This window comes from Anopheles arabiensis, chromosome 3 (assembly GCF_016920715.1).
Source record: "Anopheles arabiensis isolate DONGOLA chromosome 3, AaraD3, whole genome shotgun sequence".
NCBI lineage: Eukaryota > Metazoa > Arthropoda > Insecta > Diptera > Culicidae > Anopheles > Anopheles arabiensis.
The window spans coordinates 34,781,461-34,798,124 of record NC_053518.1 but is presented as its reverse complement, the minus strand read 5'-3'; the positions used below and the strand labels follow the sequence as shown (position 1 = coordinate 34,798,124).

At 47.9% G+C, this 16,664-nt stretch overlaps 1 protein-coding gene across 6 annotated transcripts in view; it reads left to right on the top strand.

Annotated features, from left to right (window-relative positions):
* LOC120903819 (fibronectin type-III domain-containing protein 3A-like) overlaps nucleotides 1-16,664 on the top strand; it is a 60,387-nt gene that overhangs the window by 28,801 nt on the left and 14,922 nt on the right. For 4 of the 6 annotated variants that reach the window (XM_040313453.1, XM_040313454.1, XM_040313455.1 and 1 more), the window contains exons 2-3: nucleotides 1,786-3,097; nucleotides 13,909-14,102. In XM_040313453.1, coding sequence (XP_040169387.1) covers nucleotides 2,584-3,097; nucleotides 13,909-14,102 — 708 coding nt within the window. In that variant the 5' untranslated portion in view covers nucleotides 1,786-2,583. The remainder of the gene's footprint in view (nucleotides 1-1,785; nucleotides 3,098-13,908; nucleotides 14,103-16,664) is intronic. The other 2 variants (XM_040313450.1, XM_040313451.1) reach the window with 1 other exon arrangement.

Below are 16,664 nucleotides of genomic sequence, written 5' to 3'. Positions count from 1 at the left end.
AAGTAGTCGAGAAACTAGGAAAGGAGACGACGAACTTTTTTTTAAAACAAAACCCCACTGCTTGATGACGTTAACGTTTTGATCTGGGCGTTGGGTGGGTTTTCTTTGCCAAAGGAAATAGGAAGACAAAATAAAGGGAAGTCACCGAAGCGCGTCACACAGAGCAGAGAGCAACAGTGAGTGGCCCCGGCAGTTAGCAACAGTCGGCGAATCGGGCGACGCATAATGACAATTTTGTGCAACAACACAGCAAGGGAAAACCCTCCCCCGACGAACAACAACGTTGTCCCCGCATTCTCCCCTCTACTCGTGTGTTTTTGGAATGGCACAGAGGCTATGATTAAATAAATTACCAACCACAACACAGACGGCTCGGATAGGGCAGAACACAATCTCTCGCAGTCGCAGTGGTGTGTGTGTTTTGTCATATAACTTGCAATTTTAGTGTCCCTTTCCATTCCGTTGGCGCTCTTTTGGAGCTCTGTTGGAGCTCTGTTGAAGCGCTGGCCGCAAACGCTGCACGTCGTACTATTCCGTGGCTGTGTTGCTCCTTCAAGACAGTAACCAAGGGAGCGAGCTTGTGGGTTTTAGTAAGAGCCTCACCAACCAGATATCGCGCGCGCCCAGTCATCTACTTCTCGCCCACAAGTGACCGTTACTTCTTCTTATCAAAAGCATTGACGAAGAAGTGTGCTCCATTCTAGTACGGGTCTGCCACTTTGCTGTAAGGTTTCTTTAGTATGGAGCAGTAGCTCTGCATGAGAGAGAGAGAGAGATCTCAGTGTGGAATTGTGTTGCCTCCAACACATCCCAAGTCCACCAGTAGCATTCCCAATTGTGACTCGTTGACGTCCGCCGTGTTCCGGTTGAGATTTGCTTTAATTCGAGAGTGAGGCTGATGTCTTTGATTTGCACACTTCTTCTCCTCGCCTCTGCAGGACGATGTGATGGATTGCGTTCCAAATTTGTTCGAAGCCAAGTGGCAGGAGGGCCTCTCCACCGCAACGGCCATAAGACGCAGAAGCAGCTGGCCGATTGGATTCATTGGGGCTTGCAAGGGCGGGAAGGTGTAGACAGGAAAGCATTACAATTGAATGTGCGTCCTCTGCCTACTACCTCCTACTACCCCTATACCCGTCTTACAATCCGTGAAGATGATGTTGCTGATCGTCGAAAGCGGAGAGATCACGGATATGGGGCTCAAGTGAGATAAATTGAGTCAAGTGTGTGTGTGGTTCGTACGTTTGCTCGTCCGGCTGGGAGATGTGGCATTTTGCTCTTTCGCGTCTTGACGTTTCCAATTTCGGTGTTTGAGTGGGGTTGAGGATCATTCTTCAAATGAAAAGATCGCCAAGATGATTGTCACAGTCTGCTGGGAAGCGAGACTTGAGCATATATTTTCTCCGTGCTGTATTGGGTGTTACGTTCCCAAAACGATCTAAACTGCGCTAACTAAAGTCCTCCGGAAAACGATACGGACGATAAGGCTTTGAAGAGATCCGCTTAAGATGTGATCCAGTGTACGGCTCGCGGCCACAGAGAGTGTTGTAACCGCGATATTGTTGTGTGTGCATCCTTTGCTGACACGCCGAAACTACGGAGAGACTCCAACCAGCAAAGAGGCCATTTCCGCGTCTGGCAAAACACAGAAACACACACACACGCACACATTCCACGCAAACGGAAGTCGAATGTCTCGGACGGTCTATATGTGTGTGTGTGTCTCTGTAAATGTGGCAGGGAAGAAGAAAAAACCAGGGAATGAAGTTCATTTTCCATTTGCAGTCCGTGTTCAAGCTCTCGCACGCGCGTTTATCTGAATATCATCAGCAACAGCAGCAGCAGCAGCAACAGCACGAGCGCGCCAGTGTTGCTGTCTGCCTAATGAGTGTATATGTGTGTGTATGTGTGTGGCTGTGCATGGCCCTATAACAGTATCTACTTCCGGCTAGCGTCATGTGAAACCTAACTGCAAACGCACTTTTGCTCGCACTGGCCGCTGGCAAACCGAGAGAAAGAGGGAATAGTAGTCTCGAGCAGGAAAAGTGAGTGAAAAAGATATCCAGTGCGACCCACGGTACGGTTGTTGTCGTCGTCGTGCTGCGGTTTGTGCGCTGGTGCGCCGTTTGGTCCACAAAAAGTGAATTCCACAGGCCGGGCGCGCGACTAAAAGTGTGTGTGTGTGCGCGAGTGAAAGCAATCAAAACGTCGTTGTGTGTCGAACGGGAGACGAGTGGCAAAGAAGGCCTGTAAAACGGGGGGGTAAAAGTTGATAAAAGCAAACCCCAGGGGGTTGTTTGAAGGCAAAAATAGGCAACACACACACCGGAAAGCCTTTCTAGATCTGGTCGTGTTGTGGAGAAGCGCACTAAAGTGAAACTGAGCGAGTGTGTTTGTGTTTGTGCGATTAGAGTGTTAGAGAAGTGTGTTTCTTTGTGTGAAAGTGCACGATAAGTAGAAGCAACAGGATCACAGGCGCGTAGTAGGACATCTGCCGCCGGAACGGGCATCCCTGGCCCTCTGGGTCCTCGTGTGTCCTGCTGACAATATTCCACAGGAAAAAAACCCCCTCAAGCCACAACCATGGTTCGACGGGCGGTATCCACCTCGCCGGAGTCGACGAACCATCACCATCTGAACAGCCACCATCACCTCAGCCAAGCACAGACGCCAACCTCATCGACCTCCTCGCTGTCGTCGGCGTCCGACGGTCAACCCGTCTCGCAGCAGCCCTCGCCCTCATCACAGCAACACTCGCCCGTCTCGGTGAGCAGTGCACCGGCGGCCAGTGTTGCCAGCGGCGGAACAAATGCCACGGGCGGACACGGTGGTGGCGGAGGCGGCGGATACGATGTGCTTCAGTTTGTGCGTCAGCTGCCGGGACCGCTTGGGCCGGGCCAGCAGCACGTTCACCTTGCGCCGCACGGTGCCGAAAATGGTGGGCACGGTGGACTGGCCGGCGCTGCCGGTGGCATCTTTATCGCAGCAGGGCCGTACGCCGGCGATTACTACTCCGACCACTCGTACTACTACCCACACCCGGACTATGGATCACCGCCGCCAGGTCCCCATCCCTGTCCGGTGCATCATGAGTACGGTAAGGGGCCAAAGATTAACGGGCACCGCATCGCCGGTGATTTGAGTTGGATTTGGCTAGAGTTAGCGAACAACAATCTCGTGCGCGCGCTTCGAGAGAAGCGCTAGTAGTAAACAATGATACTTTAGGGTTTCTTAGTAGCGAGATAGGTAGTTATCAACGGAAAACACGCATACGTTCCCGGGACCGCCGGAATGTGTGTTTCGATTCCGATGAATGGCGAGATGTGTGCTGCTTGACCTGACCCTTCGTACCGCGAACAACGTCAACAAATGCGCACGGATTAATTTCTTCGCGTTTGCTTAGCTGAGTTTTGTTGTACTGTCAGGGATAGGCAACTTCTGTTTTGAGTAACAGCAACGAGAACTTCCGACATTGCAGCTTTGTAGCTTCAGATGTGAACACCGTAAAATTCTTTTGTTGGTAATATCTTTTCTAGCACCATCCCCTCTTTGGTAAACGTTTGTTTCTAGAACTACATTAGTCTTTAGTATTGTTTAGTATCTGTTTTCTTATATGGACGAAAGATATTAGCAAATGCCACAAAGGTCGTAAACGATAATATAGAGGGTGTCTCTCTATTTAGCTCAGCAACAGAAACAAATCTCGTCCCAACAAAGTAGTCAAATGGAATGGGATTTTACCGATAAGAGGATGGTGGCTTAGCTGAACTCCAAGAAAGCTGTATCCAGTGTTCTGTGAAGAGAGTTAGAGCCACCGGGTTCGCTATGAAGTGAGAGCTCTGCCCTTACTCCTTGAATCGATGCGTATTAAGTTATACTCCACATCGATTTCATTGAAAAATACTGAAAGCATTTTGTAAATAAATGTTGATTCAGTATAAAGACGTGGATTCCAAATAGTGATGAGAAAAAGTGAAGATTTCGTCGGAATCGATTCCGGCTACCTCCGAAGTTTTCTGGAATATGTTCCGTAATTGGTTCCGACATCGTAATTGGCTCCAAAATCAGAATAATAAGTTTAGAGACGGAGTCGGCATCTCCATAAGAATGGCGTTTGGGTCTAATGATGCTATGTATTAATAGTCGCGAAAAAATAAAAAAAAATCTTGTAAACGATCCTTTCTCATGGTGATTCCCGGATTTATTTCGCTTCTTAAAGTTTTCATTTCAAGAACTAAATTCATTCCGGAGCTATCTGGAGTCAATCCTGATTCCATTACCGTAGCAAATTGCGATTTCCCAGGTCGATTCCAAAGTCGATTCTGAATCCGGTGTCGATTTCGATCCCGGAGTCGATTCCGGACCCGACTTCTGAATCGCCTCCAGAGCCGACTCTGGAATCTGCTCCGGAGTCAAATCCGGAATCTGCTCCGGAATCAACTCCGGAAACTGCTTCGGAATCGGCTCCAGAATCAATTCCGGAATCGGAATCGGTTCCAGCATCAGAATCAGCTCCGAAATTGAACACGGAATTCTGATTCTGAACACGGAATCGGAATCAGGTAGGTCCGATTCTGAGGTCCCACCACTAATTCAGAAAGCGTATCTAGAGTTTCTTAATGCCTATCGAACTTAACTGTTTAGTGACGGAGCAACTTTGAGCGTGTTAAGCTACATTGCAGTTTACAAAGCTGCATTGAGTTTGAGCTGCATTGAGTTTGAGCTGCATTGAGTGTTTCACTAGAGATTACTAGAGATTGCAGGCCTATATTAAGCTCACTAAACTACATTGAGTGTAAAGAGTTCCATTGAGCTGTAGCAGGTACATTGAGCTATTGGAACTAAATTGAGCTCTTATAGAGATTCATCTTACCAGTGCTACATTGAGCTTATAGGAGTACATTTATCTTAAAGAGCTGCATGTACCTTAAAGAGGTACATTAAGCTTACAGCGGTAAATTGAGCTGACCGAGCTATATCCAGCGCGTGGAACTTCTTTGCAGCAAGTGGATTGATCTCCATTTAGAGTGCAAAATTCCGCGGAGTCCTCGCCATTCTGATTTATTTATTTTTCATACACAAAAAAATTGACTAATTGACAAAACTAATTGATTTAGTTTAACCAACGTTCTCTTCTTTTTGAAAAGATCTCCTTTACACCACATCAAGTCCATCTTAATCTTCTTTACAACAATAAATCCTTCCACTAGTCCGTACGTTTGCCAAACCCTGCCCCCTTACAAGAGTGATTGTTGTGTCGGAGGCAAGTGCAATCAAAGTTTTGCGACTGACCTATGATCCGTACCTCCCTATCCTCCTCCCTGTGGCAGAGTGGCACGAACTACGATTCACGATTAATGCAAGTAATTCTCGCAATCGTTCTACAAAGAACAACAATAAATAATAATTCGTGGAGCATGATGATGATGGAGTGGAGAGTACACAGACGCTGTCTGATTGTGTGTTAAAATGCGGTGTGTGGGTTTTTTCAATCTAAAAATGTAAATATTATGGTGTATAGCCAATGCACTCTTCTATCGCTTGCAATTTGCGAAGCTTGGAATTTCCAGAACACGGTGCATTCTGTGCGAGTGCAGCTCCGTTGGAAATCTGGTTTGCGAGACTTTGACCGGATGCAGGACACTCTCGCGGACGGGCGGGCAGGGCGGGCGGGTCTGGAAGTTTTAATTATCTCTAAACGAACCATCAACAAACAACCAGACACACGGACCCGCCACGGATGGATGGATGGGGATGCAATTTTCTTAAAATGCATTGTTTTTTCTGGTCCTCCCAGATGCACATCATTTGATGGAGGTTTTTTCTTCTTCTTCCGGGCTTTAAACAGAGATACGCGGGAAGAATATCGCTTTATCTGAAATGGAAAACATAAATTCTGGGAACACGCGGAGGACCTCGTTATTTTATTTTCAGTGTGCAATTAAGCAAAAGTTTGTTATGATCAGGGGAGAGACGTTTTAACTGCTAATGGGTGCGAATTTTTAGACTTTTAATCCGCGAAATCTCTTTTGACTGTTTTTATTTGCGAGTGATATTCTTCCGATCTGAGCAAAAGCAAACAAAGCAGCAAAAAGCCTACAGAACGAAGAGGAAGAACATTGTTGTGCACCGGAAAACGAATGCAAAAAAAAAAATAGCAGACACGGATTAACCTCTACCATTTCCGCCAATTAACCTTCTTGTGCCTAAAAACAGGGAGGAGAAGGTCTTGGGAAAAATTTTGATTTATATTTATGTAAATGAATGGTTGTTGTATTATATATTTTTTTGACATTCTAAATGCAAACAAAAACTAAAATGCATGCATTGCATTTGTGGCATTTGTTGCCACACAGCTTTATGACAGTCTGTGGCGATGACTCCTCTCCAACAGCGGTGGGGGACATTCGCGACAAGCCAAACACGCAACAACATGGTTTATTTTTTAACGACTTGTTAACTCTCGAGAAGCTATTAATCGGGTTTTATTTCGCCCTAAAACAAAGCGCACTTGTGCCCAACAAAATTAAAGTGGCTTTTAAATGATAATAATGGCGTGTGTTTAGTGCTGCCTATCACAACATTGTTTCGGTGAGCAACAAGTGCATGTTTCCGATTGCAGCACTTGCTGTCATCGGCCACAAATAGCACGCAGCGCAACGAGAGACAAAGGCAGGCAGGTTAGAAACATTCATCTTCATGAGTTTGCCGCGACAAGCCCGGAAAGGTCACCGTGCGCGCAGGGTATAGCCTCTCCAGCAGGTTAAAATGTATGTTAAACAGCTTCCCAAATGCCGATAAAACCCACTAATTGAACACTGAAACATGTGGTGTGTGTTTTTGCATCCCGGAACTCTTTCAGGCAAACCCGTTTTTGAGGCTGTCCTGAAATAATGATAAGCATAAAAGCATAACGTGTGTCGCCCAAGCCACGGCTGTGTGTGCGTGTCTCTCTGTCTCTTGCTGTATGGACGTATGACACGTCTACCGATCTCGAGCTGCTCTCGTTGTAGGTGGTTTGCGCACCCTCACCAGAAGAGGGGTTGTTGGGGTGGCAGCTTACTGGGAAAGACCCAACCATCGCGAGAGAGCCAGCAACCGGAATTGGTGTTGGTGGTGTGGATGGCAAGAAACTGGTTGTGCCGTTGTGAGGATGCGTTTGTCACTGTGTGTCTGTGTGTGTATGTATGTGTCCACACACTACTACTACTACTACCACTACCGTCACGAGTGACTCGTGAGGTTAAGTGATGGGGATTGTGGTGCGAATAGTTTGCGAAGAACACACGGAACCGAGAAAGGCATTTGAGCAGTTCCTGGGGAGAGTGGGGAGCTAAGGGAAGACGAGAGGGCGCGCTTTTCGCGAGTTTTTGTTTCTCCCGGTGTTCGCGGTGTGATGTGGCCGGTTTTCTTTGTCATCGCGCGAGCCATCGAAGTCATCATCAGCGTCATCATCGTCATCATCATCTGGGCTGAGGTTTCTCGAGCTCCTGGCATGAACGGGGAGGGATGATCATCACAGCTCGAATCGTCCCCTCGCGGTGTAGTGCAAAACTCGCCGAACTCGTAGAATGTGGTTCGCCATGTTCACCGCATTCCCTTCGCCCAATTGCCCTGCTGCTGCTGCGCCCCCATTTGGCAGCATCATCCCCTAGGCCGAGGCCGCAAAAGGGGCAACTTTTAAGCCGCGCGCATGTGGAGCGATTGAGACGCGATTCGCAGAATTTCTGGAATAGCGCGCAGTAATGTGGTGAAGGGAGGGGGGGGGGAAGAGGACATGCTGGTAGATGTTGCCGTGGACGTGGCAAACCATGTGGACCTTGGGCGAAAACGGGGAGGGAAAACCACCACCACTCTAGAGCGCTCTCTAGCGCGCGGCGGCGGCGGCGCACGTATTTATCATTAAAGGTCGTTTCGTGCATCCGTTTCAAGCCGCTGCTCCGCTCCGGCCACATCTCGAGAAGTAGCGTCTTCCGTTGTCTCTTGGAGAGGGAACCGTGTCTTGCTGGAGTTGTTGGTCGCATCGATTTTTGCTCCGTGTGCATGTGTGTAGACTTTGGCCCGGCTGTTCTTCGCAGTATCGACGAAAAAACTCGTTTGACTTTGCTCGAGATGGTTGGCTGGGTGGCTATGGTGAAAGAGGATTGTTTCGCGTTCGTGTCTGTGTGTGTGTGCAGAGGAAGGTGGAATCACATCTTCCACATGACGATGAAGATGATGATGGTTTTGAAAAGGTTGAAGACGGTGCTTCTTCTCCACGGTGCCTAATGTCGTACGGTGCTTTTTTTTGTCTTTCTGTTTTTTTTTCGCATCTCACCCCATCGCGCGAACAAGGTCGAAATTAGACGTACAACTTACTTGAAGTTTATCGCAAACGGTCCACCTTTTATTGCTCTTTGTTTTGGTTCGGGTTTTGGGAAAAATGCTTTCCCAGGCCGAACAGGCAAGGGATGAACGATTTGCCATTCGTGATGGTTAGATCGCATGGTGAATGTAATTTCCAGCATTAAATGCACATTTCAGTGGCTTGCGTGCTGGCATTACCATTAATGGGTATGTTCAACTTGGCGAACTTTTGCTGATTTATTGTGATGCTACTCATTTCCATACAGCGTTATTTCTTTGTTACTTACCGATACAGTATTCATTTTTATCTGGAGCTAATCCATGTATATAATAAGCAATTAACGTTGTCGTCTTTGACCTGGCTCGTAGCGTCGTGCCTAGCGCTGGGGCTTTTACGCCAAAAGTCGTATGTTCAATCCTAATATATACCAAATGCTTAGCGAGTCGTTATGACGTTTTTATACTTACATGACGCTTAAATCATGCTACATCTCTTCTTTCGGGGATATAAGTTATTTGTCTCTAATACTGATTCATGAATCTGAATCTTGAGATCCTTGAAGATTCATCTCTGCACTTGTTTAAAGATTAAAAAACTCAAAAAAAAAATACACATTTTGCCTCTATTAATGTCCTATTACTGTACTTCATGAAATACTAGCTTTGAATCGATCTTTAAATGCAATTCGTAATTCGAATCACTCAACCCTGGAGATGCATGATGAATGAATCTTTACGAAAGCACTACCACTAGCTGTGTGGCTTCGATTCCGACACATAAATTCCACGAATCGATTACAGCAGTCGGAGAAACCCATCTATTTCAAAAACACACTCGCTATGTCGCCATCAATTCTTAACCATGTCGTTAATGTCATTCTCCAGTCTCTGGTCTCGGGGCTGTACGCGAGGGTAGTGTACTGCCCTACCTCATGGGACGCGGTACAGAATTGCACTAAAAGTGGTGTACTCTCTGCCACACGTTGACCCCAATCTTTTGCCCCCCAAAACAACGTGGTGGTGTCCACAGGGCGGTATGTGGTATGTGGAAAAGCGTCTCACTAAAGCTTCTCCAATATGTTGAAATATCAACCCAATGTTCTCCTATAAAAGACGACACCATCGTACACCACCAGCATTGCGCGATCGTAAACCCTAACGTTAACGTTGTTCCTTCCCTCACCCGTGCTCTCCCGTGGTAGATATTCCCTCCCCCTCAGCGGGATGGTGATGCAAGTTAGAGCCACCTCAAGGGCCACACCGGGTACCGAATATATATATATTATCTCCACTTAATGCTGCACCGCAGCCGCAAGGGACAAATGCATTGCGCGATAGAGAGGTCATGTGCGGTGCGGATAGATAGATACGTAAAATGTGGCTTTAGAGTGTATCAGCGCTCTGTGGTCCATAGAGACAACGTTTAATGTTTCTTGGAAGTGATCATTTCTCAACGATTTGCTTCGTAGTACTTAACCAAGCGAATTGAAGAGCAAATTCATGTTGTTATGTCTGGTTTAAGCCAATTGGTTTAATGTGTTCTTTTTATTAGATTATATAATACATATTCTACGATGAGATACAGTAATTTGTTTGAAAAGGTCTTGGGTTCTTACCTAAACTTGATCCCCAAAAATAAGAAAAAAATCCAATTCCTTCAAGCAAGAGAAAGATATAACCGCGAAAAGGAGCTTTCCACCACAGTACTCGCCTAAGGTAACGGACTAAGCACCAAATTCAATACAGCCAAGAATGTTGGCGCTGCTGCTGCTGCTCTAGTACGGTAGGAACGGGTTAAGAAAAACAACGCCAAGCAAGGAAAGGTCGCTACGAAAAGCAATTGGAAGGATTGCAGAGTGCGTACCAGACACGAAGGAAAAGACCCCAAGAGGATGAGGAGAAACAGGAGGTTCGTCGCTAGGTAACGGGATTTCACTTATTGTTGTTTATCATATGATGAAAGGTCGAAAATGAGGCAGAGAGGATGAGAAGAGCTTGAAGCCTATTACGGGCAAGACTCCATATCAGCATCATCATCATCATCATCCGCACAAACACACCCTGAAGGAAGGTTCTCTCTTTCTTTCGCCGTGTGCCCTTAAGAACCTGGCTGTTCGGCATTTTCGAGAATGGAATTTTGGAATCCTCCCCCCCCCCCTCTCATTCTCTCCCTGCTTCCGTTTAAAGTGCCCTTCTGGCTGCCTCTCGATGATGGTGAATGTGTGGTGAAGGGCACACTTTTTGGGAGGGTTGCTTGAGGGCATAGGCGCCAGCAAAAGAAGCTGCAAAGCAGCCGCCGCTACATATGGTTTGATCGTTCCACGCGACCACCGATGATTCGTTCGCCTCCAAGTTTGTTTGCTTCTTTGATTTTTGTTCATCGAATCTTTCTTTCTCCCACCAAGCAACGACGTACTTCGAAGCGTGTGTGTGTGTGGGCATATTTGTGGTAGGACTCTCTCTCGCTGTAGCGAAAAGATTCAGATATTCTTGACCGGTTTTTTGGCCGTTGATTGGGGTTTGCAGGGGCTGCGTACCCCTTCTTTTTGGCTGCCCAGCTGAGCATCGTTCGAAGGTGGAAAAGATGCGCAGAAAGGTGAAGAACTTCAAAACTGGTTCCACCACCACGACCACCACATAAACACTCGCCTTAAAGGGAAGGGATAGGTGAGAGTTCTAAACGGTGGGTAGAAGATGATCGTTCTTGGGGGGTTTTTTCTCTTCTCTTTCTCTCTCTTGTGCACTTTTTCAGCACTCTCCCACCCAAAGAGACCACCGGGACGGGGGAGCAAAGAAAAGGGCGGACGGTACGCCCAAGGAGGCACGCTGCTGACACGCGAAACGGGTTGATTGTACTCTGTGCAAATAATGACCTTGATTAGTTATGCTCTTTTTTTCTGCTCTCCAACTTCGCTCGTTCGGCGTGTAGGGTGGTGGTTGGGTTATGATGGCGCTTGGAAACTGGAGCTCCATGTTACGCTATGCGCAGGAAAGGGAAGCAATCCGCCTAGACGAGTGAGTGAGAGCGTGTGAGAGCTCGTGGAACGCAAAATGCATGCTCTAGCGCTATGTGGTTGGTGGGTTGGTTTGGGTCGAGTACGCATCGGGTTAGTACCCCGAAATGTATTTCCATTCGGTTTCTGCCATCACACGTGCGGGTTTTGGGGTGGCGCAAGGGGAGATGAAACGACCTACAAGGGCTTGGAGTGTGTGTGTGTGTGTGAGAGAGAGAGCGAGAGGCTTGCGTCTGGGGAGTCTGAAGCGCACGAGTTGTCTATGTATATAAACACGAAATATTAATGACTGTCTGGCGGTCTGGCCCTGGCGTCCTCCGCGTCCTCTGCCTAGGGCCTCCGTTGCTTCCCGAAGTTATGTCTGGGCCTCTCGTTGGAGTGTGTTTTGTTGTTTGGAGAGAAAAAAAAATGGAAGGGCAGTGTTTGTCGCTGGACAACAGCTCTGTTCGTTGGTAAGGCAAAGATATCCAATCATTATCCAGAAGATTGTCATTTGTTTGTTGCTGATGCTACTGCTGGTGCTGGTAGAAAACTAGAGAAAACAGTCATTAATTGTCGACTACTGTGTATAGGAAAATCGTTTGCACTGCACGCCGATAATCTGCATCTTCAACATCCCACCATAGCTCCATAAATATCTAGCGATAAATGATAGAACCCTTGTTGAATTCCCTTTGCTGCAGAATAGTGCACCCGCCAAACCCGCATGTTGCATGCTCTCCCCTGGGATGACCCTCGTTGTGGTGAAAAATCGTTCATCAATTGATCGGACCAACACACGCCACACACATGGTCTTTGCCAGACGCGCCCTGACACGCACACCCTTACTGAACGCGTGAAGAAAGCGTGTCCAAAGCGAATAACGTTGGACGTCAGGGAGAGTTGAGGGAATGCGGGACCGATGGGAATAGCGGAGGGACTGCCGAGGGAATACACACACATACACACCCTCTCCCGACAGGGTGGTGGTGCACACAGACCAGCATTTAGGTGTCAATTAGCGTCTCGCGTTGTTGTTGATGTTTCCCGTGTCCCCGTCCTCACCAGGCGCGAGATTCCTTGCGAGTTCCCTTCGGCTTGGTTGGACATTGCTTTGGACGCCCCGGGAGTGGCATCAAACACACGATGAGCACCCTGGGAATTTACGCGTCAAGGGCAGTTACTGTAGGGCCGTCGATGCAGTTCTGCAATTGGAGAACCTAAACCGAGAGTTGAGAGAGAGAGATGGTGGGAAGAATCATTGGAGGATCATTTACTCCAGATTAATTACTCACAAGTACTGCAATGCTTGAGGACATCGAGCAAGAAGCTCCTCTAGATCGGTAATTACCACTCTTTGTTATGCTGATGTCGCAGAAAGATGTTCCACCAGCACAAGCAAACAGACTGTTAAAATCACTTCCAACTGCGCAAAAGACGCCAACGTTTGGTGCAGATTTTGTTCTTTATGTCTCTGGCTCCTCATCCGGTCACTCCGGTCGCGTGATCGGCTTTTTCGGCTTTTCTGTTGGCCGAATAATGCCTGAGAAACACAACATCAAAAAAACAGCATAACCAACGGTACTGGTGCCATTCTTTTGCTCTCCCCAAACACATTCCCTGCCTCACTCTACGTCAACAGAAGATTGCTGAAATCAGCTGAAATGTTGTGTTCAGCTCTGGATGTCGAACGGATTTCGGCAGACCGTCTGAAGGGGAGAAGGGGCATAAGACATCCGGTGTGCGGCGGTTTGTGTTTATTTGCCACCAATTGGCATGTTTTTTCGCGCGAGGGCATTAACCGAACACACGACGGTGTGTTGCACAGGAATCATCCGCGTCTGCTCCTCTGTTTGACGAGACGCGTGTGTTATGTCCGTGTGTCTGTGTGTCCTGGAATGTCTGACCTAAGGTTTACCAGGTACTGCGCTGCCCATCACCCCGTCACAACACGCACATCTGTTGTGTTTTATGGTCTGACCTCCTTAATATTGGCTGACTCCTCGATCCTCGCTGCTACCTTACCGCCCTTCTCCCCATGTGTGACGTTCGTCGGCTTACTTCACGCTTTTTCTTTGAAAAGTGCATACATAAATAACAATATCGCGAGGAGTGTTCGTTTCGTGCATATCTTAATCTGCGCCGGAGCGTCGGTCGGGAAAATCAGGTCGAGCCCTCTTTCCCCACTACCGTCTTGCTGTGGCTGGTCCACCAAACACGATGGATATTTTAAGAATCGCACATTTACACCACAATAAGAACAAAAAAACGGAAGCACCAGCAGCACGAAGGTTTATCTCTCAATCAGTGCAGGGCATGAAGATGTTTTGTGGGAGGTGTGGGGTTACTGGAGTGGGTGGGTAAGTGGGGGAAAAACTGAAAGCGTAAACAACGTCGCCAATGACCTGTGGTGTAGCGTTTTCCCCCGGTTTTTGCGCGCTCATTTCCTTCATGAAGAAGTTTGTCGATGATGCTACTACGCGAGATGGAAATTATCCAGATATTCCGTTCTTTGTACTAATATACTAATGAAATTTCGCTTTTCTCTACTCCCTTCTTCCAACACAGGTCCCGTCACACTGCCAATGGTGTCGCAGAACGGTACGCCCCCGATGGCGATGCCGATGCAGGTACCGCAGGGCCACATCATGCAGCAGATAGTGGACGAAAACGGTACGCTCCGGCACGTCATCCTGTCGACCCAGCCGCCCCAACCGCTCCGGCAGGGGAATGTTCAGCACCATCTGCATCCGTCAGCATTTGTAAGTATCGAGACAACACTGACCGAGCCGCCGTGTGTATGTAGCAAGCGGTGACTCACCGCGGCTCTGGCCACTTCACACCCAAGCAAAAGGAGAAGGCTGCCTGATAAATAGCTGGTGCTAACATATTCGCCTAGAAATTCACACATTCACTCACACGCGCTAGATGATGCTGCGTTTGTTGCTAATTTGTGGCACGTTCAATGGCCGCGTCGGTGCGTACTGTGGGCATATTGATGGAGGGACGCCACTAGCGTATCGAGATGCTCTTAATGCTCGTTAAATAGAAACGCTGGAGCGTCGTGTGAGCGTGTGCACTTGCAAAAGTGTTACTTTTTACTAAGCCACCTCCCGGAATGATGCTATTACTCATCAATTAAAACCATTCTTCGGCCAGAACTGGGAAGCAAGCAGGGCTGGGAGTGATACGAGTGATACACAATTGCAATAATTTGCATGTTTTTCTTCTTTTAGCATCGTTTAGCTGAAGGAACGGAATGCGTTAACTGGCAGAAGAGTGGTAGTAAAGTTGTGTTCTTCCATTCCATTGGTGCGTGAACGAATTGGCATTGCCTGAAGAGTGGTCCTATACTTAGCACATGTGTGCAACCGCTTCATTTAGTCTGGAGTTGGAGTATCACGGAGTATAAGCATAAGAACATCAGAAGAAGAAGAAGATCACATAAACGCCGATAAAACTGCATCTTCCAATCGGCATAGAGAAAGAGAGAGAGAGCGTGCACACTGGAACGGACAAGCGTCTCAAACCCTCTTCTTTGCGCATTACAGGCAAGAGTCATAAAAGACGTCCTCTGCACAAAAAGATAAAAGCAGCCACTCGCCTCTATCAACGAGCAGGCAGGGGCAGCACCACGAACGCCGCAACCTAATGATTTCCGCCATTTGATGGTGGTGCAAATTTCTGCGTGATTGGCTTTTTGCCGATCCAGCAAGCCGCCGTTTGGGCGCAAATCAATCCTTTTCCTTGGAACCATCAATCCTTCCTCTCTATACATAATATACCTGTCCGTCCGTCTGTCCTGGGTGGCTTAATTTGCGGCTTGGTCAAACGTTAACCACTCATCCAGAGAGAAGTGGACGAGTGGTGGTGGTCGCAAGAAGCAAAGACAAATAATTAAACCGTGTGTGCGTGTTTTTTTTTTGCGGAACACCAAAGCCGGCAGCGTGTCCGCCTATTACACGGTCCGGTCGGTTTGATGATGGTCGGTCGCGTTGAAAACGGTCATAAATGGGGGGGAGGGCTGTGGGGCCGCAAAAATATAGCTTTATGATAGCACAGAGGCGGCGGCGGCCGCTGTGTAGTATGTTGGCAAGTTGCCGGCGACTAAACCACCGTGTCCCCTAGGAAGAAGGTTTATATGTGTGTATGGGGAGGTAGGAGGGCAGAATGGATTTATTGTGTTTGATCGCTTGTTGGCTATATTTTTATGTATGGTTCTCTTTTACTTTTAGAAACAGAGAAAATCTCCGTCGAGTCGAGTGTGTGTTTGTGTGAAAATGTAGCGAAAAAAAAAACGCTAACGGAAGGAAGCTGCAGGACCGGGCACGGCTTGACGAAATCGAATTCGAATCTCCGACCCGATTTCCCGTATCTCCGGCACACCAACACAGACACTCTTTTTTTTAGGGAGCTTCTACTACTAACGGGATTTGAAGGCGATTCAACCGAGAAACGGTTTGGCGGCAGAAGAAAGAAGAAAACTGTATATCCGCACACACGTACCGGGCCAAAATGAACGGGCTCTAGTTCTAGTAGGAAGGTCCAACGCCAACTACCCCCCCCCGCCTGCTCTCTTTCTCCCAACCTCTTGGAAGGTCGCCGAGAAGAAAGGGAGGAAGTGTTGCTTCCGGATTTGATCAGATTATGATTGGAGTGTGGAACCAGAGCAGAGAACAACGCCGAGCTCTTCAACATTGCATGCTCATGTATGTGCGCACGCCATTAGAGAGCCGGCCAGATGCCGGAACGTGTAGCAGTTCCCTTCCCTACATTGCACCATCGTTGCGCGCCCCACACCAGCGCCTCATCTGGTTCGGTGTGTGTGGTTGTGATTGTTGGAAAATATATCAAGCGTAATGAGCAGCGCACGAGGAGGAGACACCACCACTGCCGCAGTCGCCACCCCGTTCAGGCCCCCGTTTGTATTAGGCGTCGATTTAAAGCATGGTCTCACCACGGCCATCACGGGATGTGTTTAGAGGGAGGAAGCTAGCAAAGGGGTACCCCGGGAAAGGGATATGAAAAAATATGAACAATTATAATCGACAGCGGAACTGTTCGGTGTGCAACAGCAACGAGTGTTGTACGTGGAGGCATCGGCAGCTGGTCTATCGCTTTAGCCAGAGGAGCGTGCGCGAGAGCGCGCGCGCGCCCACGGGTCACGCTACAACACGCAACAGCAGCACCACCGACATTGTCGCGCAAACGTGCGTTGTTATGTGCGCACTCGCGTGTAATTGCTGCCCATCATTTGCAGTGCAATGAGAGGAACGCTCGCTGTGTTTTTTTTTTAAATCATTTTTCATATTTTTGACATTTCA